Source organism: Bombina bombina, unplaced genomic scaffold (genome assembly GCF_027579735.1).
Source record: "Bombina bombina isolate aBomBom1 unplaced genomic scaffold, aBomBom1.pri scaffold_811, whole genome shotgun sequence".
NCBI classification, from domain to species: domain Eukaryota; kingdom Metazoa; phylum Chordata; class Amphibia; order Anura; family Bombinatoridae; genus Bombina; species Bombina bombina.
In genome coordinates this window covers 58701-86694 of record NW_026511875.1, presented here as the reverse complement: position 1 = coordinate 86694, position 27994 = coordinate 58701, and the positions used below count along the sequence as shown (strand labels likewise).

Genomic DNA, 27994 nt, shown 5'->3' with positions numbered 1-27994 from the left:
CCATATATATATATATATATATATATATATATATATATATATATATATATACACACACACATACACACATACACGGGGCTCAATAGTGTACATCAACAATCAAGATATGAATAAAAATAAAGCATTTAAAAAGGGACATGTAACCTATTTTTTTTCTTATATGATTCAGATAGAACATACAATTTTACACAACTCTTCAATTTACTTCTATTATCAATTTTGCTTCATTCTCGTGGTATCCTTTATTGAAGGGGAAGAAAGGAGAAGACAGCTGATCACATCTGTAAACCAATGATAAGAGGTATATATGTGCAGCCATCAATCAGCAGCTAGCTCCCAGCTCCTGAGCCTACCACTGCATGCTTTCCAACAAAGAATACCAAAAGAACAAAGCAAATTGAATAATTGAAGTAAAATGGAAAGCTGTTTAAATTGTATTTGTAAAATATAACCAGGTCACAGTTATAAATCTTGTTGGATACACTATAGCCTCTCTATGATCAGTGGGGAAAAACACAAAGAAAATTGGGCAAAACAAATAAAAAAAGCACATTGCATTTTTTTTTCTTTGCATAATTAAACAAGTTATGGGGAACCATATTTTGGAATTAATGTCCCTTTAACCAACACACAAACTATTAAATACATTTTAAACAAATCAGTCAATGCATTTAACTAATCCACAGCCATAGGTTCAATAAGCTACAATGTTGTGACATTTTATATTATTAAACCAAATATCACAATTAATCTGTTGTCATATTTTTAAGGTCAAGACCCTTAGCAAAGTGGCTCAGATGAGGGTATATGTCTCACAGGTAGTGTGAATTGTGATAGAGAGTTGTGCAGATAGAGCCCTGTTCCCACAAGCAGGAAAAAGAAATGGATTACAAAAGTGGGTTAGTATAGGAGCGCTAACAACTACAGGGTTTGAAAGAAACTGTGACATGCGTATACAAAAACGTATCAATCGTTAAAATATTTATTGCGTCATATGACTACTTACCCTATTACAACACTCTAAGAATGTGACCAGTCACATATAATGATTAAAAACAAATACGAATAATTAAGATCGCATGCTAACAACCATCACAGAGGGGTTTTGTGACACATGAATAGTGTCAGACACTACAGGGCTGGAGAGTTTCAGTTTTAAACGGTTTGAATGTATTTAACGTCTTTACAACTAACAACCTCTTCCTCGATTGGTCGAAGTGTAGTTATAGTTGACAAAACACTTTTATAACAGGATCTGATCTAATGGCTGATGTGGGCATATGGCTGACAGAGGCTACAGGGTAATGGATCTGATCTGATGAATGATGTGGGCATATGGCTGACAGGGGCTACAGGGTCATGGGTCTCAACTGATGACTGATGTGGGCATATGTCTGACAGAGGCTAGAGGGTCATGGATCCGATGAATGAGGTGGGCATATAACTGGAAGAGGCTACAGGGTCATGGGCCTGATCTAATAGCTGATGTGGACAAATGGCTGTCAGGAGCTACAGGACCATGTATCTGATGACAGATGTGTGCATACAACTTGTAGAGGCTACATGGTCATTTATCTAATCTAATGGCTGATGTGGGCATATAACTGACAGGAGCTACATGGTCATATGTCTGATCTAATGGCTGATGTGGGCATATAACTGACAGGAGCTACATGGTCATATGTCTGATCTAATGGCTGATGTGGGCATGTGGCTTATAGGTGCTACAGGATCATGATTCTGATCTGATAAAGGTATATGACTGACAGGAGCTACAGACCCTAGATTCAAATCGGAAGTCTAATGTGGGCATATAACTGAAAGAGACTTCAGGATCATGAGTCTGATCCCAGGTCATATATACATATGTAAGTGACAGGGCCTACAGGAAGTGGGGTTTGATCTAAGTTCTTATAGGGTGCATGGCTAACAGGAACTGCAAGACCAGGGAATCTGATCTGGAATGTCAACCCCATCTACTTCTTTCTCCCAATCACTGTCTGGTTGTCTAGTATTTTTGTGAAGGACAATTGGTAAATCAATAAAAGCGTGGCCAGACACAGTCCAAAGCAGACAGTGTCTGGCCACGCAACATAAAAATCATAAACATATCCAAAGACAAAATATGGAAGTCATTCAAGCAATTAATCAAAGAGTAAGTCTGCAAAACGATACATTGAAAAAACACTACAATGTATGGGTGCCCTAGGGAGATTAGCAACGAAACAAAAGCATAGACGCAAGAAAACCCATGGTGAGGCAGGACCCAAATAGTGAACCTGGTTGTGAGACATAACTACAATACATTAGAAAGTATTTGAAAAAAAATATAAAATATTTTTCTTATTTAGCACCAGATAATCGCTTTGTGCTAGTATATATTTCCCAGGACTTAAAAAGACATTTAACTTAAAACTTGTCTATCAGTGCACGAAAAAGCACTATTTTAATATGTTAAGAATATTTTATGAAAAATATTTATCTTATAGTAGTTTAAATAGAACCTAAAAGTAACAGTGGGCGTTACCTCCCAGCCATCCCATATTGTGAGTGCTTTCTAGCCATGGCAAATGTCCTTGTGTTTAGGGACTGCCCTAACGCCGCCCACTCCCGCCTACTACATGCAAATGGCCCCCCCCACAACACCAGTGGGAAACTACCCACAAGTCCCTCACACCTCCTTGTCCCGGAAAGCCCCACGGAAATGTTGAGAAGCTCACTGGCTCAATGGTTCCACTTGTGAACACACACCGTAGAAACAAAATGATTCAGAAACAGTGTACATCTTGCAAAAAAAGCTGCTGTATAGTGCTTCAGACATGTGCATGCTAAATACCTAGGAATGCTCTTCAACAAAGAATACCATGAAAAATATAGTAAATTTTATAGAAGAATATTGAAAAGTCTTTTTTGTTTTAAATTAGTACATTTCTGCTCCTTAAACAAAGGATACCAAGAGAACGAAGCAAAATTGACAACAAAAATGTATGCTATCCGAATCATGAAAGAAATATTTTGGGTTTTATTTCCCTTTAAGCATTTCAAGTTCACCTGAAATGTTACAAAGGTAAGCGGTAAACTGCTAACGGTTAAAGTAACAAGTTAAAGTTAGCAAAAACTAAAAACTAATGTAATAATGCAATGCTAAAAGAGAGAGGTCTTGCAGACCCAAAGCCCCAACAGAATCATAAGACAATTATATGAGAGTCAACAGCAAAATAGGTGGCTTACAGGTCAATAGCTTCAAGCACAGCTGGCCGAAGTAAGCAAGTAACACTTTCAACATGAAGGAAAGAATTCCAGCAGCAGGTTTGACAATTTGAGTGGCAGTAAGAAAGCTGTTGCTAAGATGGCAAAATAAGAGGCCTCTCTGGGCTATCAAACACCACAAGTGGACTACTGAAGGCTAAAAGAAAGTCTTATGGATCAGTGCAACAAAATTTGAAATCTTCAGTTTATCAAGCATGGGCTTTTGTAGGGCGTTGAGTATGCACACCAACTGTCCGACATAAAGAAGGAATAATGCATGATGGTCTAGGGCTCTTTTCCAGAATTCAAAGTCAGCGACTTGAACAGAGTGAGTGGCAACCTAAAAACAAAAAGACTACAACAGCATTCTGCAATACCCTCTGGTATATGTCTTATTGGGCAAGGGTTCATCCTACAGCAAGATAATGACCCAAAACATACCTCTAGGCCACTGGTTTTCAAATCGGTCCTCAGACCTCCCTAACAGACCACATTTTGAGGATATCTTAACTGAACCACAGGTGAAATAATCAACTGATTAGTAACCATGGTTATGTTACCTGCTCTCACCCAATTTAATTCTTAAAACCTGGCCTGTTGGGGAGGCCTGAGAACGGGTTTGAAAACAATGGCTCTAGGCTATGTCAGAACAAGACAGTAGGCTTCAAAATATGAAAAGTCCAGAACAGTCTCCAGACTAAATCCCAGTCAAGCTGGTTTGGGATGAACTGCAACAGTGGGCCAGATCACGAGTAAACCGGTGTTTATTGCTCCTGCTCGTGCACTAACTCCGTTAGAAGTAAGCTTTTTCTGCGTGCCTGGTAGTGAGCGTACTACAAGTTGAAAGTAAAAAAATTTCGTTTCCGCGCTAACCTGATGGGTAAACGTATTCCCCATAGAAGTCAATGGAGCAAAAAAGTGGGGGGGGGGGGGGGGGGGAAATCCAACATAATATACATACATATTTAGACACGTGTATGTATATATCTTTATGTTAAAGCCCTTTGCAGTCCTTTTTTTTTTAACACCTGAAATCTCATATCTTTGAGCCCTTATAACTTTTTTTCTGCAATATTTTTTTTAAATAAATTGCATTAGTGTTATAAGTGTAACTGTACTTTTAAATGTATTTTTGATGTGTTTTGTGACTATTATTTTTTGCGAAACAGTTAACCAGACTTCTGAGGTCGCACGTTTAATTCAATTGCGCTCAAGCGATCGTGTTTACTTGCAACTTGTAATTTGAGTGCTACATCCAACGTGCAGAAACAGCCTTGATAAACCCGATATCGCTTGCACGTAAATTTTAGCGCACCATGCGTAAGCCAGCCTAGTGTCGGGAAGAACTATCCGAAATATTTTTGATTTCCATAGTAGAAAGAATGCCACAAGTGTCTTATTTGACTTTTATATCTACAAAAAATGAGTCAATTTTTTAAATTAAATTTAGTTTAATATACCAAATTTTTCATTACTTTTTTTTCCCTTTAATTGTTTATTTTTTGTATAATTTAATTAAACTGCGTACATTTCAATAAAACAAATGGGTCTTCAAAAACTATTGATCAGTTTATAAATGAAGAGGCTAATAAGCATGCAACTGTTTCTTGACACAGAAAAACAAATTGCTACTGAACTGACATTTAATACAAATACATTTAGGGAAGAAGCAGATATAGCCGCAGTTAAACTAATGCTGAACCAGGTCTATTAATGACAAACAGAAATCTGAGAGAGCAGATTCTCTGCCAATGTTTTGTATCATGAGCCATCTGTGCTCACAGGAAGCCTAGTTCATTCTCACCAGATAGTATGTGTGCCATTTTTACGATGCTTAATGATTGCCCTTCATGTCTGAACAATAAACATTTAAAGTGAATGTAAATTTTAACGAATAAGTGCCCGTTTTTTAAATATACTATTAAAAACAGGGGCATTTTCATTCATTAAAATTTACATAGTAGAGTTTTTTTAAATACTTCCGACCGCTTCTCATGCTATGCTTAGCACCTCAATGACGAAACGGGCTTCCTCCAATCACGGCGTGGCTCACGAGCTGGGCGCTCTGGGGTGCACACCATGATTGGAGGAATCCGGTTTCGTCATTGCTGAGGCAACTACGGAGGAGCTGCGGGCACAGGATCGCCGTTCCGGTTTTGCTAAATAAAAAGGTAAGTATTTTTTAAAAAAACGCTGCAATGTTAAGTTTAATGAATGAAAGTGCCCCTGTTTTTAATAGTATTTTTAAAAAACGGCACTAATTCATTAAAATTTACATTTATTTTAAGCTTAAAAACTCAAACTACAATATACTTTAAACACAAGCATAGAAAAAGATATCTAATCTCTCATTTACTAAAATGTGAAAAGTGGAGGGCCACTCCAATATATATATATATATATATATATATATATATATATATATATATATATATATATATATATATATATATATATATATATATACACACACATATACACAACCACACATACATATATATTCTTAATTAAGATATTTGTTTTATTTAATTATGCAGCTACATTGTGTATGTTAATGCTCAATATTAAAATAGTTAAAGGGACAGTCAAGTCCCAAAAAAAACTAGAAAAAACTTTCATGTTTCAAATAGGGCATGTAATTTTAAACAACTTTCCAATTTACTTTTAGCACCAATTTTGCTTTGTTCTCTTGATATTCTTAGTTGAAAGATAAACCTAGGAAGGCTCATATGATAATTTCTAAGCCCTTGAAGACTGCCTCTAATCATGTGTGAGAGTTAGTTCATGTAAACCATATAGATAACATTGTGCTCACGCCCGTGGATTGTGGCAGACACTGCATGAATTGGCTAAAATAAAAGCCAATAGATAATAAATAAAATGTCATGTGATCAGGGGGCTGTCAGAAGAGGCTTAGATACAAGGTAATCACAGAGGTAAAAAGTATATTAATATAACCGTGTTGGTTATGCAAAACCTGGGAATGGGTAATAAAAGGATTATCTATCTTTTAAAACAGAAAAAGTTCTGGTGTTGACTGTCTCTTTAAAGGACCATTATATACAGTATAATTGCATAATATGAAGACAATGCAATAGCATTTAATTTGAATTTTAAAATGAGCATTGCATATTTTTCTGACCATTGTGCCCTTTGATTTCCCTGTCTCCTGAATCACGTGGCAGCCATCAGCCAATCACAGACTCATATATGTGTATTCTGTGAACTCTTGCACATTCTCAGTAAGAGCTTGGTTCTTTAGAAAGTGTGCACATAAGAAGAGTGTGCACAATTTTATAAAGGAAGCAAATTGGAAAGGTTTTTAAAAAGTTTAATTTTGGCATTCCTCACCATTTAAAATACTTCTGTGAAGCAATACATGTTGCATTTTACAATGATCAGCCACAATATTAAAACCACTGACAGGTGAAGTGAATAACATTGATTATATCGTCACAATGGCACCTGTCAAGGGGTGGGATATATTAGGCAGCAATTGAACAGTAAGTTCTTGAATTTCATGTGTTGGAAGCAGGAAAAAACAGAATTTATGCTTACCTGATAAATTACTTTCTCTTACAGTGTATCCAGTCCACAGATTCATCCTTACTTGTGGGATATTCTCAATCCCTACAGGAAGTGGCAAAAAGAGCACACAGCAAAGCTGTCCATATAGCTCCCCTCAGGCTCCGCCCCCCCAGTCATTCGACCGACGGTTAGGAGAAAAAGGAGAACCATAGGGTGCAGTGGTGACTGTAGTTTCTTTAAAAAATTAAATTTGAACCTGACTTAATTGTCAGGGCGGGCCGTGGACTGGATACACCGTAAGAGAAAGTAATTTATCAGGTAAGCATATATTCTGTTTTCTCTTACTTGGTGTATCCAGTCCACGGATTCATCCTTATTTGTGGGATACCAATACCAAAGCTTTAGGACACGGATGAAGGGAGGGAACAAGTCAGGTAACCTAAACGGAAGGCACCACTGCTTGCAAAACCTTTCTCCCAAAAATAGCCTCCGAAGAAGCAAAAGTATCGAATTTGTAAAATTTGGCAAATGTATGCAGTGAAGACCAAGTCGCTGCCCTACAAATCTGTTCAACTGAAGCCTCATTCTTGAAAGCCCATGTGGAAGCCACAGCTCTAGTGGAATGAGCTGTAATACGTTCAGGAGACTGCTGTCCAGCAGTCTCGTAAGCCAATCAGATGATGCTTTTCAGCCAGAAGGAAAGAGAGGTAGCAGTCGCTTTCTGACCTCTCTTACCAGAATAGACAACAAACAAGGATGATGTTTGTCTGAAATCTTTAGTTGCTTTTAAGTAGAATTTTAAAGCACGAACCACATCAAGATTGTGTAATAGTCGTTCCTTCTTAGAAACTGGATTAGGACACAGAGAAGGAACAATGATTTCCTGGTTAATATTCTTATTAGAAACCACTTTTGGAAGAAAACCAGGTTTGGTACACAAAACAACCTTATCTGCATGGAACACCAGATAGGGTGAAATACACTGCAAAGCAGACAATTCAGAAACTCTTCGAGCAGAAGAAATAGCTACTAAAAACAAAACTTTCCAAGATAACAACTTAATATCTATGGAACGCAAAGGTTCAAACGGAACCCCTTGAAGAACTGAAAGAACTAAATTTAGACTCCATGGAGGAGCCAGAGGTTTGTAAACAGGCTTAATTCTAACTAGGGCCTGTGCAAACACCTGAACGTCTGGTATAGCTGCCAGACGCTTATGCAACAGGATAGACAGAGCAGATATCTGTCCCTTTAAGGAACTAGCTGACAAACCTTTCTCCAATCCTTCTTGGAGAAAAGACAATATCCTTGGAATCCTAACCTTACTCCACGAGTAACCCTTGGATTCACACAAACTAAGATATTTCCGCCATATCTTATGGTAAATTTTCCTGGTGACAGTCTTTCTAGCCTGTATCAGAGTATAACTGATTCCGAGAACCCACGCTTAGCTAGAATTAAGCGTTCAATCTCCAAGCAGTCAGTTGCAGAGAAACTAGATTTGGATGCTTGAAAGGACCTTGAATTAGAAGATCCTGCCTCAATGGCAGTTTCCATGGTGGGACCGATGACATGTCCACTAGGTCTGCATACCAAGTCCTGCGTGGCCACGCAGGCGCTATCAGAATTACCGAAGCCTTCTCCTGTTTGATTCTGGCTACTAGCCGAGGGAGAAGAGGAAACGGTGGAAGGACATAAGCTAGACTGAATGACCAAGGCGCTACTAAGGCATCTATCAAAGCCGCCTTGGGATCCCTGGACCTTGATCCGTAAAGGGGAAGTTTGGTGTTCTGACGGGACGCCATCAGATCCAACTCTGGAATGCCCCATAGCTGGGTCAGCTGAGCAAAAACCTCCGGGTGGAGTTCCCACTCCCCCGGATGGAAAGTCTGACGACTCAGAAAATCCGCCTCCCAGTTGTCTACCCCTGGGATGTGAATAGCAGATAGATGGCAGGAGTGATTCTCCGCCCATTTGATGATCTTGGATACCTCCTTCATCGCTAGGGAACTCTTTGTTCCTCCCTGATGATTGATGTACGCTACAGTCGTGATGTTGTCCGACTGAAATCTGATGAACTTTGCCTCCGCTAGTTGAGGCCATGCCTGGAGCGTATTGAATATCGCTCTCAGTTCCAAAATGTTTATCGGGAGAAGGGATTCTTCCCGAGACCATAGACCCTGAGCTTTCAGGGAGTTCCAGACCGTACCCCAGCCTAACAGACTGGCGTCGGTCGTGACAATGATCCACTCCGGTCTGCGGAAACTCATTCTCTGAGACAGGTGATCCTGAGACAACCACCAGAGAAGAGAGCCTCTGGTGTCCTGGTCCATTTGTATTTGAGGAGATAAATCTGCATAATCCCCATTCCACTGTTTGAGCATGCACAGTTGCAGTGGTCTTAGATGAATTCGGGCAAAAGGGACCACGTCCATTACCGCGACCATCAAACCTATTACCTCCACGCACTGAGCGACGGAAGGCCGAGGAACGGAATGAAGAACTCGGCAAGTATTCAACAGTTTTGACTTCCTGACCTCTGTCAGAAAGATTTTCATTTCTACCGAGTCTATTAGTGTTCCCAGGAAGGGAACCCTTGTGAGTGGGGACAGAGAACTTTTTTCTACGTTTACCTTCCAACCGTAAGACCTTAGAAAGGCCAGAACAATGTCCGTATGAGCCTTGGCTCTGTGAAAAGACGACGCCTGTATTAAGATGTCGTCTAGGTAAGGTGCTACTGCAATGCCCTGCGGTCTTAGTACCGCTAAAAGGGACCCTAGTACCTTTGTGAAAATTCTGGGAGCAGTGGCCAACCCGAAAGGAAGGGCCACGAACTGGTAATGTTTGTCCAGAAAGGCGAACCTTAGGAACTGATGGTGATCTTTGTGGATAGGAATATGTAGGTACGCATCCTTTAGATCCACGGTAGTCATATATTGACCTTCCTGGATCATCGGCAAGATTGTCCGAATGGTTTCCATTTTGAAAGACGGCACTCTGAGGAATTTGTTTAGAATTTTTAGATCCAGGATTGGCCTGAAAGTTCCTTCCTTTTTGGGAACTACGAACAGGTTTGAGTAAAAGCCCAGTCCTTGTTCTACAATTGGAACTGGGTGTATCACTCCCATTTTTAGAAGATCTTCTACACAGCGTAAGAACGCCTGTTTCTTTGTTTGGTCTGAAGACAAACGAGAAATGTGGAACCTTCCCCTTGGGGGAGAATCCTTGAATTCTAGAAGATACTCCTGAGCAACAATTTCTAATGCCCAGGGATCTGGAACATCTCTTGCCCAAGCCTGAGCAAAGAGAGAGAGTCTGCCCCCTACTAGATCCGATCCCGGATCGGGGGCTATCCCTTCATGCTGTCTTGGTAGCAGGAGCAGGCTTCTTGGCCTGTTTACCCTTATTCCAGCCCTGCAAGGGTTTCCAGGTTGCTTTGGGATGTGAAGCGTTATCTTGCTTTGCGGCAGCAGAGGTTGCAGCAGGTCCGCTCCTGAAATTGCGAAAGGAACGAAAATTAGCCTTGTTTTTGGCCTTAAACGGCCTATCTTGTGGAAGGGCATGGCCCTTTCCCCCAGTGATATCCGAAATAATTTCTTTCAGCTCTGGGCCGAATAGGGTTTTCCCCTTGAAAGGAATATTTAACAGTTTCGTTTTAGACGACACATCCGCCGACCACGATTTGAGCCAAAGCGCTCTTCGCGCCATAATGGTAAAACCTGAGTTTTTCGCCGCTAACTTAGCTAATTGGAAAGCGGCATCAGTGATAAAAGAATTAGCCAGCTTTAAAGCATGAATTCTATCCATGACCTCGTCGTATGAAGTCTCCCTCTGGAGCGACTCCTCCAGAGCCTCAAACCAAAAAGCCGCTGCAGTAGTTACCGGAATAATGCAGGCAATTGGTTGAAGAAGGAAACCTTGCTGAACAAACATTTTCTTCAGCAAACCTTCCAATTTTTTATCCATAGGATCTTTGAAAGCACAACTGTCCTCTATTGGTATAGTTGAACGCTTAGCAAGTGTTGAAACAGCTCCCTCTACCTTAGGGACCGTCTGCCACGCATCCCGCCTGGGGTCGTTTATGGGGAACATTTTCTTAAAGATAGGAGGGGGAACAAAGGGTACACCTGGTCTCTCCCACTCCCTAGTCACAATATCCGCCACCCTCTTTGGGATCGGAAATGCCTCAGTGTATACAGGGACCTCTAAAAACCTGTCCATTTTACACAATTTTTCTGGGACCTCCATGGGGTCACAATCATCCAGCGTAGCTAAAACCTCCTTAAGCAGGACGCAGAGGTGTTCCAGCTTAAATTTATACGCTAAGGAATCTGACTCTGCCCGCTGAGAAACTTTTCCTGTGTCAGAAATTTCTCCCTCAGACAGACCGTCCCTCACTGCCACTTCAGAGTGTTGTGAGGGTACTACAGATAAATCATCCAAAGCTTCTGATTGCTCATCCTCTGTATTTAAAACTGAGCTATCGCGCTTTTTTGGAAATACTGGCAGTTTGGATAAAAATGCTGCAAGGGAATTATCCATTACTACTGCTAATTGTTGTAAGGTAATAGGGGCCAATGCGCTAGAGGTACTAGGCATTGCTTGCGCGGGCGTAACTGGTGTCGACACATGGGGAGAGGAAGAAGGACTATCCTCATTACCTTCCGTTAAAGAATCATCTTGGGCTACATTTTTTTTTTTTTTTTTTTTTATATTTTATTTTTTATTGAATTTTACATTAATACAGTGAAAAAGTAATAGAGTAATACAAGAGTAGTATATGGCAAGTCTATTTTCATATATACAAAGAAAATAAAGCTTTCACATTGAGTCAAGTCACAACAACTAGGGCCTAAAGCTTTTGTTTTCTATGATGCCTCAGGCTTAGAGTCTCTTCACAGTTTCGCTGTAGTTCCGGAAAGTCCATGATCTCTAGACTAATAAGTATAGTATGAGAACTTTCCCATTTTTCAATAATGTGAGGACATCAATAAATCTGTTTTCCTTATGAGTCGTAACTTGAACCAGGTACATTTTTGTGGAACATTAGTAACTTGTCTCTTGCCTTGTAGAAAGGGGAATAAATAGTGGTGAAGACAGAAAGAGAAAAAGAAAATAAAGGATGTAGTGTAAGAGATAAGCTTAGACATTTATGAATACCAAAATTTCTGTATCACTTTGGTTATGTATGTTATTGAGCAATTATATTATGTGTTCTGAGTGTTCTGAGTGTTATGTTGAACAGATTCCCACAAAAACATCATGTCCAGATATAATGATAGTTGGTCTAGTTTAAGATAGTATAATCTCTCTAGTTTTAAGTTTTTATTGACTAAGTTAATCCAATCTGAAATGGTGGGTGTGTTTGCTGATTTCCATTTTTTCGGTATCAACTGATTGGCTGTATTTAGCATGATGTAGTAAAGGTGTTTCCTTATTTTACAAGTGACCTCCGGTGGTTGGCTTAACATTATTAGTTCTGGAGTGGGTGTCATTTGGCTACCTAAGGTTTTGTTGATGGTCTCAAAAACACCAGACCAGAATGATTTAATATGTTGGCAATCCCACCAGATGTGGGAAAGGTGCCCTTCCCTGGAGCATCCTCTCCAGCATGAGCCTGAGGTTTGTTTGAATATATATTTAATTCTAGCTGGCGTTAGGTACCATCTCATTAATAGTTTGATATTAGTTTCCTTTGCATGGGCTGAGTGTGCTGAATGCGAAAGATTAGAGAATCTGCGTAGCCATGTCTCTGTTGGTGTATTTAAGTGTAATTCATTATCCCATCTCTTTGTGTAGGATGGAAGGTCTGGATAGGCGAGTGCTAAGGTAAGTTTGTACAGCTTGGAGATTATTCCTTTAATATTCTCTTTGGATATACAGATCTGTTCAAATGCTGTAAGGGAGCGAAATAGGTCACCTTTGTATTTATGTGTAGATATATAGTGTTTCATTTGGTGTACACGGAGCCAAGAAGAGAGGAAGGGGTGTTCTATTAAGTCAAGTTGGGGTTTTCCTTTAATGGTCTTATTATCCTCTATTAGGAGATATATGGGGAGGAGTTTTTGAGGGTCTGTGTGGGAGTTGGGACCTGGGGTTATGCCGGGATTGAATTCCGGGTTGTTCAGTAGTGTAGTAAGGGGAGAGTATCTAGATGAGATTTTGTTTGGTGTTTTACATATGTATTTCCAGTCTGTCCAGGTTTCGTTGGAAATGGATGATGTTGAGATGGAGTGTTTGGCAAAATGAGCCGGGTTCCAGCTTGCGGTATGTAGGTTGTCTGTGGTAGCTAGGTTAGACTCAATTTGGACCCAGCTTTTGTGATTAGGTGTATTAAATTTGTACCATTCAAGAATTCTCTGTAGGGATATAGCGAGTTTATAAGAGCGAAGATGGGGAACTCCCAAGCCTCCTTCTGCTGGTGGCTTAAAGAGTGTATTTTTGTTAATCCTTGGGGGCCTACGTTTCCAAATGTAGTCATTTATGATCTTTTGCATAGTATCTAAATCTTTTTGTATGCCTGGGATAGGAACTGTCTGAAGAATGTATAAAACTTTCGGTAGTAGAGTCATTTTTGCTGCCTGTATTCTACCTGTCCAGGATATGTTTTTTGGGAGCCATTGGGATGTTAGTTTTTGGAGTTCTGTGATCAGGCCTCCATAGTTATATTTGCGGAGATCTGTCTCTTCTGGGGTAATGTGAATGCCAAGATATTTCAGGAATTTTGTTTGCTGTTTGAGGGGACAAATGGATTTTAATGTATTAAGGGTGTTAGTTGTCAGATGTATTGGTAAGTATTCAGATTTAGACATATTTACTAGGAAATTTGATATCGTCCCAAACTGTGTTAATTCAGTGATTGCTTGTTGTAGCGATGATATAGGGTTTGTGAGGGTTAAGAGGATATCGTCCGCGAATATGGCCAGTTTGTGCATATGGTCTGCTATGGATATTCCGTGGATTTGGTCGTTCAGTCTTATTTTAATAGCCAGGGGTTCTAGGGATAAAATGAACAAAAGTGGTGATAAGGGGCATCCCTGTCTGGAGCCGTTCCGAATTTCAAACGGCTCAGAGAGGGTTCCATTGATCTTAATCTGTGCCGTGGGATTTGAGTATAAAGCAAGAATTTTTTGGATAAAAGAGTCTGGGATGTGGAAATGCTGTAGGGTCGAAAGAAGGTATGTCCAGTCCAGTCGGTCGAAGGCTTTTTCAGCGTCGGTGGATACGAAAACAGTAGGGATCTTGTTTTGTGTAACATGTTCTAGCAAATTGAGTACTTTGACCGTATTATCTTTTGCTTCTCTATGTGGGACAAAGCCTACTTGGTCTTGGTGAACTATGGATGGGAGAATGTGGTTGAGGCGGGAGGCTAGTATTTTTGCATATAGTTTGAGGTCAATATTTAATAAAGAGATGGGCCTGAAGTTGGCTGGAATGTTTGGGGGCTTGCCAGGTTTAGCTAAGACTGAGATATTCGCTTGCATCATAGTGTCTGGGAAAGGTAATTTTTCTGGTATGGAGTTAAATAGTGATGTTAAGTGGGGTATTAGAACAGAAGCAAATGTCTTATAGTATAGTCCTGTAAAGCCATCAGGGCCTGGAGCTTTGTTTTGTTTTAGTTGTTTTATTGCCTCTAGTACTTCAGATGGTTGGATAGGGCGATCTAGGTGCTGGCATTGGTCTGCGTTAAGCTTGGGAATAGGCAGGTTATCTAGATATCGATTACAGAGGAGTATATGATTTTGCGGGTTTCTAAGAGGGAAAAGATTATAAAGTTTATGGTAGAATTCCTTGAATTCCTTGGCTATGGACTTGGTGTCTTCTAATTGTTTACCATGTGGTGTTTTGATGGAATGGATGTAAGTTTTTTGTTGTTGTTTTTTTAATGCCCTGGCTAAAAGCTTCCCTGACTTGTTTCCCTCCCTGTAGAATGTTTGGTGTAAGTGCAGAAGTTTTCTTTGTGTTTGGATATGCAGTATAGAGTTCATATTTTCTCTTTTAAGCTTGAGTTGATCTAGGGTAGAAGTATCAGAGGGGTTCAATTTGTGTTTAAAATCTAAATCTGCGATTTCCATAGCTAGTAAATTTATCTCTTCTCGACTTTTCTTTTTGATTTGGGCGGCTGTCTTGATGAACTCTCCTCTTATAGTGCTCTTGTGGGCCTCCCAAAGGGTGGTCACATTAATGTCTGGTGACATATTTATGGAGAAGTAAGAGGTTATATGTTCTAGAAAGAGTTCCTTTTGTGCTGGATCTAGTAATATTGAATCATCTAATCTCCATTGGAAAGGTTTGGTGGGAGCTGTAGGCCATTTTATGGTGCATGTCACTAGTGAATGATCTGACCATGTTGTATGCTGAATGCCTGAGTGTTTGGTGTGTGATAATATTAGGTGATCTACTAGAATATAATCCAGCCTAGAATATGTCTTATTAGGGTGCGAGAAGAAGGTGAAGTCTAATTTTTGGGGGTTGAAATACCTCCATGTGTCATGTAGGCCGAGAAGTTTAAATTTTTGCCATATGGTGTGGTGATGTGGGATTCTAGCTCTAGTGAGTGGGTTTGAGCAATCAACAGTGGGGTCTAAGGGAAGATTAAAATCTCCTGCTATGATCAATGATCCCTTTGCCTCTGTAAGAATTAGATCTGTTACTGATGTTATAAATTTATCTTGGTGGGAGTTTGGGGCGTAAACATTCACTAAGGTTACCGGTTTACCGTAAAGAAGGCCTTTCAAGCATAGATATCTGCCCTCCTTGTCACGTATAATATGTGTCTTGGTAAAAGGGATCGATTTGTGGATTAGGATGCTCACTCCATTAATTTTTTTGTGCGGGTTAGAGTTATGGAAATGTAGGGGGTAGTGTGTAGAAAAATATTTGGGGATGTTTTTGCCTTTAAAGTGGGTTTCTTGGAGCATTAGGATATGTCCTCCTTTTTTTTGGAGATCTAAAATAGCCATTCTTCTTTTATTGGGACAGTTGAGGCCTTTGGTGTTTTGAGTATAGATGTTGAGATTTTGTGATGTATGGTTAACCATCATGTGTAATCAATGAGAATGAGGGTGGTTGACAATAACATATTTTGCATTCTGGCATGCGAGTATTTAGCAATACAGAATTATAAAGGATAGGGAAGAAAGGACAGAAAAAGAGAGGTGAACAGAAAAGACAGTGAAGAAACATAATAAGACATAACAATCTTAGCAACATATTTCTATCTTAAAGGAGATAAACTCCCAACTAAATGAGAACAAGAAGAAAAAAAAAAAAAACGTCAATATCAGTTAACAGTTAACATTTTACCCTTTGAAACTTCATATCAGCATTTCTCAGGGTTTTCAGGTCCAATATATTTAAGGTTTGCTGGGGGTACTTGCAGTTGGTATCCCTCTAGGAGTAGACTCAAATTGGTGAGTTTTGCATCTTTGGAGGAGGCGATTGGTCCCTATCCCCTTTCATCTAATGTTGGAGATGTTGGCTGTGTGGATTTGCGCATCTTTCTTTGTGGGACTTGTCTCCATTCGTTTCTTTGTGGCAGGGGGGAGGGCTTGTCCGTGCTTGAATGTCTCTCTTGTGAAGTGGTGTTTTCCTCTATTTGGGGAGATGGAATGTCCAGATCTTTACATATACCTGGTATATCTTTGGTGGATGAACATGTGAAGCGTTTCCCCCTCCAGAGGATCAAGAGATGGAAGGGAAAACCCCATCTGTACGGTATATTCAGCTTCCTTAGCAACATAGTAAGTGGTTTGAGTTCTTTTCTTTTTGTAAGGGTTCTCTGTGATAGATCAGCAAACATCTGAATCTCTGCATTTTCATATTTGATGGGCTGTTGTTCTCTAGCTAGTCTCATCAACTCTTCTTTTTCTTGAAAGTTAGTGACACGGACTATAACATCTCTTGGTGGTTGTCCCGCCAGCGGTTTGGGGCGTAAGGCCCTGTGGGCTCTGTCTAGACTTATTTTGGATGGCGTTTCTTCTTTTTTTAATGTGCTAAACAGATCTTGGAGGTATTGTTCAATATCAGATGGTGAGATGGATTCAGGAATTCCCCTCAATCTGATGTTCTGACGTCTGCTGCGGTTTTCAACATCGTCTATCTTATCTTCTAATTCAGTAATGGTCGTATCTTGTTTATGAATAGTGTCATGTAGGTCTGAGATGGCTTCTGCATGTAAATCTTGGCGGTTTTCCAGAGCTTCAACTCTGTGACCGATTTCTGTGATATCTTTTTTAAGGTCTGAAATTTCATCTTTGATGCATTGCTTGACCTGAGAGAGAAGGGAGGAAAAATCTTTCTTTGATGGTAGTGTTTTAAAAAGGGCTGTGGGGATTGTAATATTTTCTGGTGTATGATCACTTTCAGAGTCTGATGAGCTTTGGTTAGACCTTTGATCTGGTAACACTTCTTCCATGGGAGCTGGTGTCTTAGCTTCTAGTGTCTTGAAAAAGCTGTTTACTGAATGAATAGGTGTATTAAGAGATTTAGTGCTTTTACTTGGTTTAGTAACCCTTTTTGGAGACATAGCTGTATGTGTCTAAAGAGGTCAAGCCTCCTTGCTTTGGTTGTCGCTTTAAGATAGAGGCAGAGGCACTGATTAATGCTCTATGTGCAGTTCATTAAGTCTTTTGCTAATGGTGCAGGTACTTGACAGAAATACAAACTGCAGTTTTGTTTGCTTAGAGTAGTATTTGAGAACTTATAGTGGAGGTAGTGTGATTACATCATTTCCATTGTAAGGACATTAAAGGTGTTAACATGGGGGATTACATCCCAGATTGAGCTGTTAGAAGAATGATGTTTGCGGCTTGTGAACGGTTATTTCTATTGAGAATGCACATATTAAAGTTCTTTGTTAATGTCCCCGGTGTTAGTGTCATAGACAGTTTACCGCAGTTTATCCCCTCTCTCTTACCCTCTTAGAGTGTTGTCCCCATAGCAGGACCTTGAATGTCGCTGTGTAATTGAGCGTGGGATGCGGCCTACCACGGAGGTTATTTCAAAGTGCGGTCCTCTCCGGTCCCCAGCAGCTATTTGTTTTGACGGTCCGGTTTATTCTCCGGGGGTGTTCTCTTTGAATGGCTCACTGTTGCGATGCTCCCAAGTGACCAGTATAAGGCGATCGGCTCCAAGCTGAATTTGCGCTGCGATAGGCCTAAGTGCGTAGTGAGCGTTTGCTGTATATGTCGGTCTGACAAGCAGAGCAGGACCCTCGTATCATGGGCTAGAGTGATTTTGCTCACATGTCAGGCAATCTGGAGCTTCAAAGTGCAGGGTGGCTAATGCCGTTAACGTTCACATTTAGATAGGGCACAGGAGCTCCGTCAGAAAGCAGCCATCTCCTAGGCTGGCTAGCTCCGCCCCCCCTGGGCTACATTTTTAAGTGTCACTGCATGGTCTTTAAAATGCTTAGATGTTTTAGCACACTTTAAACACAAATGCAATGGGGGTACCGCCATGGCTTTTAAACATAAAGAACAAGGTCTATCTGAAGACTCAGACATGTTTGACAGACTTAGATAGCACTACAATACAGTAAAAAACACTTTTTGAAAAAACGTTACTGTGCCTTTAAATAATAAAAAGCACACACTTTTTTACCAAATCACCAAAAAACATCCGATCTTTATGAAATTTTCACCACATGATCCTAATGCTTTGAAATGATTGCACACAAATTTTCAAATCAATTAACCCCTTATTGCCCAAACCGGAGCAAATTGAAGCAGGCTACCGGTTTAACACACTACAGCACGGTGCCACAGTCTTTGCTGTGGCCCTACCTTCCTTTGGGATTATTTGTAGACGAAAATAAGCCTCCCTGGAGTCCTCCCTGCACTCTCTGGACTCTACACGTGAAGCTGCATGAAGCTGCCTTGCAAAACAACTGCGCAACTGAGGCGCGAAAATGAGGCCCCCTCCCTCTTCATTCCGGAGTTATGGGGCCTTCCTGAGTCAGATTAGGTGTCTTACAATATGCCAGGCGTAATAAAAACCCCAAAAAGTGTTCCAAACTTCTAAAACACTTGAACAAATATGAGATTACACTAATAAAGTAATCGATTTAGCCCATAACAGTGTCTACCAGTATTTAAGCCCTTAACCTAAGCCATCCTTCTATACTGAGTCTCAGAAAATGGCTTACCTTCCCACATGGGGATTTCTGTCAGTCTTCTAGCATTACCAGGTCTTGTTAGAAAAAAATGACTGAGCATACCTTAAGCAGTTAAGCCTGCAAACTGTTCCCCCCAACTGAAGTTCTCCGGTACTCAACAGTCCTGTGTGGGAACAGCAATGGATTTTAGTTACAACATGCTAAAATCTTTTTCCTCTCAGCAGAAATCTTCAACACTTTCTGCCTCAGAGTAAATAGTACAAACCGGCACTATTTTAAAATAACAAACTCTTGATTGAAGAAATAAAAACTACAAATCTAACACCACATACTCTTTACCCTCCCGTGGAGAAGCTACTTGTTAGAGCGGCAAAGAGAATGACTGGGGGGCGGAGCCTGAGGGGAGCTATATGGACAGCTTTGCTGTGGGCTCTCTTTGCCACTTCCTGTAGGGATTGAGAATATCCCACAAGTAAGGATGAATCCGTGGACTGGATACACCAAGTAAGACAAATGGGCAAGTGATAAGATCTGAGTGACTTGGACAAGGGCCAAATAGTCATGGCTAGACAACTGGGTCAGAGCATCTTCAAAACAGCAAGTCTTGTGGGGTGTTCCCGGTATGCAGTGGTTAGTACCTACCAAAAGTGGTGGAAGGAAGGACAACCGGTGAACCGGCATTAGGATCATGGGCACCCAAGGCTCATTGATGCACGTGGGGAGTGAAGGCCAGCCAGTCTGGTCCGATCATACAGAAGAGCTACTGTAGCTGATATTGCTGGGAAAAAAAATGAATGCTGGCCATGATAGAAAAGGGCCAGAACACACAGTGCATCGCAGTTTGCTGCATATGGGGCTGCATAGCCACAGACCGATCAGAGTGCCCATGATGACCCCTGTGCACCACCAAAAGGGCCTTCAATGGGGAAATGAGCATCAGAACTGGACCATGGAGCAAGGGAAGAAGGCTGCCTGGTCTGATGAATTAGGTTTTCTTTTAGATGCAGTAGATGGCCGGGTGCATGCGTGTTGTTTACCTAGTGCAGCAGTATGCACTATGGGAGAAAGGCAGGCCAGCGGAGGCAGTGTATTGCTCTGGACAATGTTCTGCTGGGAAACTTTGGGTCCTGGTATTCATGTGGATGCTGCACATACCACATACCTAGAGACTGTTGCAGACCAGGTAACCCCTTCATGACAATGGTGTGCCCTGATGGCAGTGGCCTCTTTCAGCAGGGTAATGTTCCCTGCCACACTGCAAAAATTGTTCAGGAATGGTTTGAGGAACATGACAAAGAGTTTAATGTGTTGCCTTGGCCTCCAAAGTCCCCAGATCTCAATCCAACTGAGCATCAGCGGAATGTGCTGGAACAACAAATCCGATCCATGGAGGCCCCACCTCGCAACTTGCAGGACTTAAAGGCTCTGCTGCTAATGTCTTGGTGCCAGATACCACAGGATACCTTGAAAAGGTCTTGTGGAGCCCATGCCTCTATGCATCAGAGCTGTTTTGGCAGCATGAGGGGGACCTACATGATATTAGGCAGGTTGTTTTAATGTTGTGACTGATCAGCGAATATGCTACATGCTTGGTCTAAATCAGAATTTACAGGGGGCACATTTTAATTTATTTTTATTTAAAATTGACATTATTTGGTAGACTCAGGAATGTCCACGTCTTCAGCACTATGTGTGACATTTTTACAAACATTGTTACAAAGAAAAAGTTATAAATACTGCAGCCATATTTTACTCAAGACACAATAAGTACACTGCTACCATTTCCCATTGAAAGCATAGTGCATGTTATATTAGTATTTTAACACACAACTTGTAATACACTTTACATGATTGTGCATTATTGATTGCAAAATAACGCACCTCGCATTAACCTCTGTGCATCTAGGCCTATGGGCTAGAATACAAGTGGATTGCTAACTAGCGCTATCGCTAGAGCACTAACTGCGCTAGTGGTAAACCTTTTGCGCAAGTCACATTGCGCTGGTATTACGAGTTATAAGTAAAATCATATCTCTCCAGCGCTAACCCAACTTGCGCGATAACCTACTGCCCCATAGAAGTCAATGGAGCAAAAAGTGCCAGAAAACCCTCACACCCCACTCGCGCACTAACCTGAATCGCCATAAGACCCCTACTGTGATAACCCATAAACAGCGACATAGCCCACCGCTAAGTCCTCATTACATCAGCAAGTGCTACCCAGATCTGAACCAAAATTTGTCCGGCACCTAAGCTTTACATTCTTGCTTTTTCACATAAAGATACAGACGCCTAGATTTAGAGTTTGGTGTTAGCCGTCAAAACCAGCGTTAGGGGCTCCTAACGCTGGTTTTGGGCTACCGCTGGTATTTAGAGTCAGTCTGGAAAGGGTCTAACGCTCACTTTGCAGCCGCGACTTTTCCATACCGCAATCCCCCTACGCCATTTGCGTATCCTATCTTTTCAATGGGATCTTTCTAACGCCGGTATTTAGAGTCTTGGCTGAAGGACAAGACTCCAGCCGCAGCAAAAAGCCAGGAGTTAAGAGCTTTCTGGGCTAACGCCGGTTCATAAAGCTCTTAACTACTGTGCTCTAAAGTACACTAACACCCATAAACTACCTATGTACCCCTAAACCGAGGCCCCCCACATCGCCGCCACTCTATTAAATTTTTTAAACCCCTAATCTGCCGACCGCACACTGCCGCAACCTACATTATCCCTATGTACCCCTAATCTGCTGCCCCTAACCCCGCCGACCCCTACATAATATTTATTACCCCCTAATCTGCCCCCCCCAACGTCGCCGCTACCTACCTACACTTATTAACCCCTAATCTGCCGACCGGACCTCACCGCTACTATAATAAAGTTATTAACCCCTAATCTGCCTCACTCCCGCCTCAATAACCCTATAATAAATAGTATTAACCCCTAATCTGCCCTCCCTAACATCGCCGACACCTAACTTCAAGTATTAACCCCTAATCTGCCGACCGGACCTCACCGCTACTCTATTAAATTTATTAACCCCTAAAGCTAAGTCTAACCCTAACACTAACACCCCCCCTAAGTTAAATATAATTTTTATCTAACGAAATAAATTAAATATTATTAAATAAATTATTCCTATTTAAAGCTAAATACTTACCTGTAAAATAAACCCTAATATAGCTACAATATAAATTATAATTATATTGTAGCTATTTTAGGATTAATATTTATTTTAAAGGTAACTTTGTATTTATTTTAACCAGGTACAATAGCTATTAAATAGTTAATAACTATTTAATAGCTACCTAGTTAAAATAATTACAAAAAAATCCTAACCTAAGTTACAATTAAACCTAACACTACACTATCAATAAATAAATTAAATAAAATACCTACAATTATCTACAATTAAACCTAACACTACACTATCAATAAATTAATTAAATAAAATACCTACAAATAAATACAATTAAATAAACTAAGTTACAAAAAATAAAAAAATAATTTACAAACATTAGAAAAAGATTACAACAATTTTAAGCTAATTACACCTACTCTAAGCCCCCTAATAAAATAACAAAGCCCCCCAAAATAAAAAAAATGCCCTACCCTATTCTAAAATACAAATAGAAAAGCTCTTTTACCTTACCAGCCCTTAAAAGGGCCTTTTGTGGGGCATGCCCCAAAGAATTCAGCTCTTTTGCCTGTAAAAAAAACATACAATACCCCCCCCCAACATTACAACCCACCACCCACATACCCCTAATCTAACCCAAACCCCCCTTAAATAAACCTAACACTAAGCCCCTGAAGATCTTCCTACCTTATCTTCACCACGCCGGGTATCACCGATCGGTCCAGAAGAGGCTCCGAAGTCTTCATCCAAGCCCAAGCGGGGGCTGAAGAAGTCCATCATCGGGCTGAAGAGGTCCATTATCGGGCTGAAGTCTTGATCCAATCGCGCGCTGAAGAAGTCCATCATCGGGCTGAAGTCTTGATCCAAGCGGGCGCTGAAGAAGTCCATCATCGGGCTGAAGTCTTGATCCAAGCGGGCGCTGAAGAGCTCCATCATCGGGCTGAAGTCTTCTATCAAGCGGCATCTTCAATCTTCTTTCTTCCGGAGCCATCTTCTTCCAGCCGACGCAGATCCATCCTCTTCTACCGACGCCTACTCGCCGAATGACGGTTCCTTTAAATGACGTCATCCAAGATGGCGTTCCTCAAATTCCGATTGGCTGATAGGATTCTATCAGCCAATCGGAATTAAGGTAGGAAAATTCTGATTGATAATAGGAGTAAATTAGAAAGTTAAAATTGCACGCTGTATATGAATCATGAAAGATTCATTTTTGACTAGACTATCCCTTTAATTCCCTTCTATCACCACAACGTTTTAATCTTCAGACTTACTTGCTGTGGAATTTTGAAGCGTACATACGAGCAGAGTTTAAGCATTTCCTCCATTTCTCCTGCGCTGGACGGGATTAGAGGAATCCTCTGGTCATATCCCGTCTTTTCCATAACTTTGAGCTGTTTAAATAATTTGCTGTCATTTGGAAACATTAAGCCTGAGCATTGGGACCAAATACAAAAAAAAAAAAAAGTTGTTGTCAGACAAAATATCTTGCTGTGTTCTATATTGCGACAACATTATACAATCTATGAAACTTAAAGGGACATGAAACACAAAATTGTTCTGTCATGATTCAGATAGAGAATACAATTTTAAACGACTTTCTAATTTACTTCTATTATCTAATCTGTTTCATTCTCTTGGTATCATTTGTTGAAGGAGCAGCAATGCACTACTAGCTTCTAATTGAACACATGAGTGAGCCAATCACATTCAATATATACATGCAGCCACCAATCAACAGCTAGAACCTAGTTTCTCTGCTGCTCATGAACTTGCCTAGATAAACCTTTCAGCAAAGGATAACAAGAGAAGGAAGCAAATTAAATAATATAAGTAAATTGGAAAGTTGTTTAAAATTGTATTCTCTATCTGAATCCTGAAAGAAAATGTTTGGGTTTCATGTCCCTTTAAAGAACCAATAAATACAGTAGAATTACATAATTAACAAGTGCATAATAAAAAGACAATTTCTGATAAATGTATTTTTTCTCCCATTTTCCGGCCCCCTGCATCATGTGACAGACATCAGCCAATCACAGACTAGTATAGTATATCCTGTGATCTTGTGCACATGCTCAGTAGGATCTTGCTCCCCAGAAAGTGTGAATATAAAAAGACAGTGCAAAATTTGATAATGGAAGTAAATTGGAAAGCGTCTTAAAACTGCTGCTCTATCTGAATCATAAAAGTTTATTTTGACTTGAGTGTCCATTTAAAATATTGGAGAGTGATCGAGACTGGGATATTTGTGGGGAATAAAAATACAGAACAATAGAAAAACAGAATTTATGTTTACCTGATAAATTTCTTTCTCCAACGGTGTGTCCGGTCCACGGCTTCATCCTTACTTGTGGGATATTCTCTTCCCCTACAGGAAATGGCAAAGAGAGCACACAGCAAGAGCTGTCCATATAGCCCCCCCTCTGGCTCCGCCCCCCAGTCATTCGACCGACGGTTAGGAGAAAAAGGAGAAACTATAGGGTGCCGTGGTGACTGTAGTGTATAAAGAAAGACATTTTTCAAACCTGATTAAAAACCAGGGCGGGCCGTGGACCGGACACACCGTTGGAGAAAGAAATTTATCAGGTAAACATAAATTCTGTTTTCTCCAACATTGGTGTGTCCGGTCCACGGCTTCATCCTTACTTGTGGGAACCAATACCAAAGCTTTAGGACACGGATGAAGGGAGGGAGCAAACCAGGTTACCTAAACGGAAGGCACCACGGCTTGCAAAACCTTTCTCCCAAAAATAGCCTCCGAAGAAGCATAAGTATCGAATTTGTAAAATTTGGCAAAAGTATGCAGAGAAGACCAAGTCGCTGCCTTACAGATCTGATCAACAGAAGCCTCGTTCTTGAAGGCCCATGTGGAAGCCACAGCTCTAGTAGAATGAGCTATAATTCGTTCAGGAGGCTGCCGTCCGGCAGTCTCATAAGCCAATCGGATGATGCTTTTCAGCCAAAAAGAAAGAGAGGTAGCATTAGCTTTCTGCCCTCTCCTCTTACCAGAATACACAACAAACAAGGATGATGTCTGTCTGAAATCCTTTGTTGCTTCTAAATAGAACTTTAAAGCACGGACCACATCTAGATTGTGTAACAAACGTTCCTTCTTTGAAACTGGATTCGGACACAGAGAAGGAACAACAATTTCCTGGTTAATATTCCTGTTAGAAACGACCTTTGGAAGAAAACCAGGCTTGGGACGTAAAACTACCTTATCTGTATGGAAAATCAGATAGGGAGAAGTACACTGCAAAGCAGATAATTCAGAAACTCTTCTAGCAGAAGAAATAGCAACCAAAAACAGAACTTTCCAAGATAGTAACTTAATATCTATGGAATGCATGGGTTCAAAAGGAACCCCCTGAAGAACTGAAAGAACCAAGTTTAGACTCCATGGAGGAGTCATAGGTCTATAGACAGGCTTGATCCTGACTAACGCCTGTACAAACGCCTGTATATCTGGCACGGCTGCCAGACGTTTGTGCAACAAAACCGACAGAGCAGATATCTGTCCTTTTAGAGAACTAGCTGACAAACCTTTATCCAAGCCCTCTTGGAGAAAGGAAAGTATCCTTGGAATTTTAATTTTACTCCAAGAGTATCCCTTGGATCTGCACCAACAGATATATTTTTGCCATATCTTATGGTAAATTTTCCTAGTCACAGGCTTTCTGGCCTGAACCAGAGTATCTATAACCGAGTCAGAAAACCCACGCTTAGATAGAATCAAGCGTTCAATTTCCAAGCAGTCAGTTGGAGAGAGACTAGATTTGGATGTTCGAATGGACCTTGTACTAGAAGATCCTGCCTCAAAGATAGCTTCCATGGTGGAGCCGATGACATATTCACCAGGTCTGCATACCAAGTCCTGCGTGGCCACGCAGGAGCTATTAGAATCACCGAGGCCTGCTCCTGTTTGATCCTGGCTGCAAGCCTGGGAAAGAGAGGGAACGGTGGAAACACATAAGCTAGGTTGAACGACCAAGGCGCCACTAATGCATCCACCAGTGTCGCCTTGGGATCACTGGATCTGGACCCGTATCGAGGAACCTTGGCATTCTGGCGAGACGCCATCAGATCCATACCTGGAATGCCCCATAGTTGAGTTAACTGGGCAAAAACCTCCGGGTGGAGTTCCCACTCCCCCGGATGAAAAGTCTGACAACTCAAATAATCCGCCTCCCAGTTGTCCACTCTTGGGATGTGAATTGCAGATAGGTGGCAGGAGTGATCCTCCGCCCATTTGATGATCTTGGATACCTCTCTCATCTCCAAGGAACTCTTTGTTCCCCCCTGATGATTGATGTATGCTACAGTCGTCATGTTGTCCGACTGGAACCTTATGAATTTGGCCTTTGCTAGGTGAGGCCAAGCCAGGAGTGCATTGAATATCGCTCTCAGTTCTAAAATGTTTATCGGAAGAAGAGACTCTTCTCGAGACCATAGACCTTGAGTTTTTACAGAGTCCCAGACCGACTGGCGTCGGTCGTGACAATGACCCACTCTGGTCTGCGGAAACTCATTCCCTGAGACAGGTGATCGTGAGACAACCACCAGCGGAGAGAATCCCTGGTTACCTGGTCTACTTGAATCTGGGGAGACAAGTCTGCATAGTCCCCATTCCACTGATTGAGCATGCACAGTTGTAATGGTCTTAGATGAATTCGAGCAAAAGGAACTATGTCCATTGCTGCAACCATTAATCCTACTACTTCCATGCACTGAGCTATGGAAGGCTGAAGAATAGAGTGAAGAACTTGACAAGCGTTTAGAAGCTTTAACTTTCTGACCTCTGTCAGGAAGATCTTCATTTCTACAGAATCTATTATTGTTCCCAAAAAGGGAACTCTTGTTGACGGGGACAGGGAACTCTTTTCTACGTTCACCTTCCACCCGTGAGATCTGAGAAAGGCTAGAACAATGTCTGTATGAGCCTTTGCTTTGGAAAGAGACGACGCTTGGATTAGAATGACGTCTAGATAAGGTGCTACAGCAATGCCCCTCGGTCTTAATACCGCTAGAAGGGACCCTAGCACCTTTGTGAAAATTCTGGGAGCAGTGGCCAAACCGAAGGGAAGTGCCACGAACTGATAATGTTTGTCCAGGAAAGCGAACCGCAGGAACTGATGGTGATTTTTGTGGATCGGAATATGCAGGTACGCATCCTTTAATTCCACGGTAGTCATATATTGACCCTCCTGGATTGTTGGTAAAATCGTTCGAATGGTTTCCATTTTGAATGATGGAACTTTGAGGAATTTGTTTAGAATTTTTAAATCCGGAGTTGGCCTGAAAGTTCCCTCCTTTTTTAGAACTACAAACAGGTTTGAGTAAAACCCCTGACCTTGTTCCGTTAAAGGAACTGGGTGTATCACTCCCATCTTCACTAGGTCTCCTACACAGTGTAAGAATGCCTGTCTCTTTATCTGGTCTAAAGATAAGCGAGACATGTGGAACCTTCCCCTCGGGGGAAGTTCCTTGAACTCTAGAAGATACCCCTGAGACACTATGTCTAGTGCCCAGGGATCCGGAACATCTCTTGCCCAAGCCTGAGCAAAGAGAGAGAGTCTGCCCCCTACTAGATCCGGTCCCGGATCGGGGGCTACCCCTTCATGCTGTCTTGGTAGCAGCAGCAGGCTTTTTGGCCTGTTTAACTTTGTTCCAGCCTTGCAATGGTTTCCATGCTGGTTTAGGCTGGAAAGTGTTGCCTTCTTGTCTGGAGGCCGCAGAGTTAGGATTCAGTCCGTTCCTGAAATTGCGAAAGGAACGAAAATTAGATTTGTTCTTAGCCTTGAAAGGCCTATCCTGTGGGAGGGCATGTCCCTTTCCACCAGTAATGTCTGAAATAATCTCTTTCAATTCCGGCCCGAAAAGGGTCTTACCCTTGAAAGGAATATTAAGCAATTTATTCTTGGACGACACATCCACCGACCAGGATTTTAGCCAAAGCGCTCTGCGCGCCA

The 27994-nt window shown here is 41.2% G+C and overlaps 1 protein-coding gene across 1 annotated transcript in view; it reads right to left on the bottom strand.

Moving 5' to 3' along the window:
• The window catches only part of LOC128643993 (monoacylglycerol lipase abhd6-B), a 79603-nt gene that overhangs the window by 35257 nt on the left and 16352 nt on the right, over positions 1-27994 (bottom strand). Inside the window, exon 4 of the mRNA XM_053696760.1 lies at positions 23300-23457. Coding sequence (XP_053552735.1) covers positions 23300-23457 — 158 coding nt within the window. The remainder of the gene's footprint in view (positions 1-23299; positions 23458-27994) is intronic.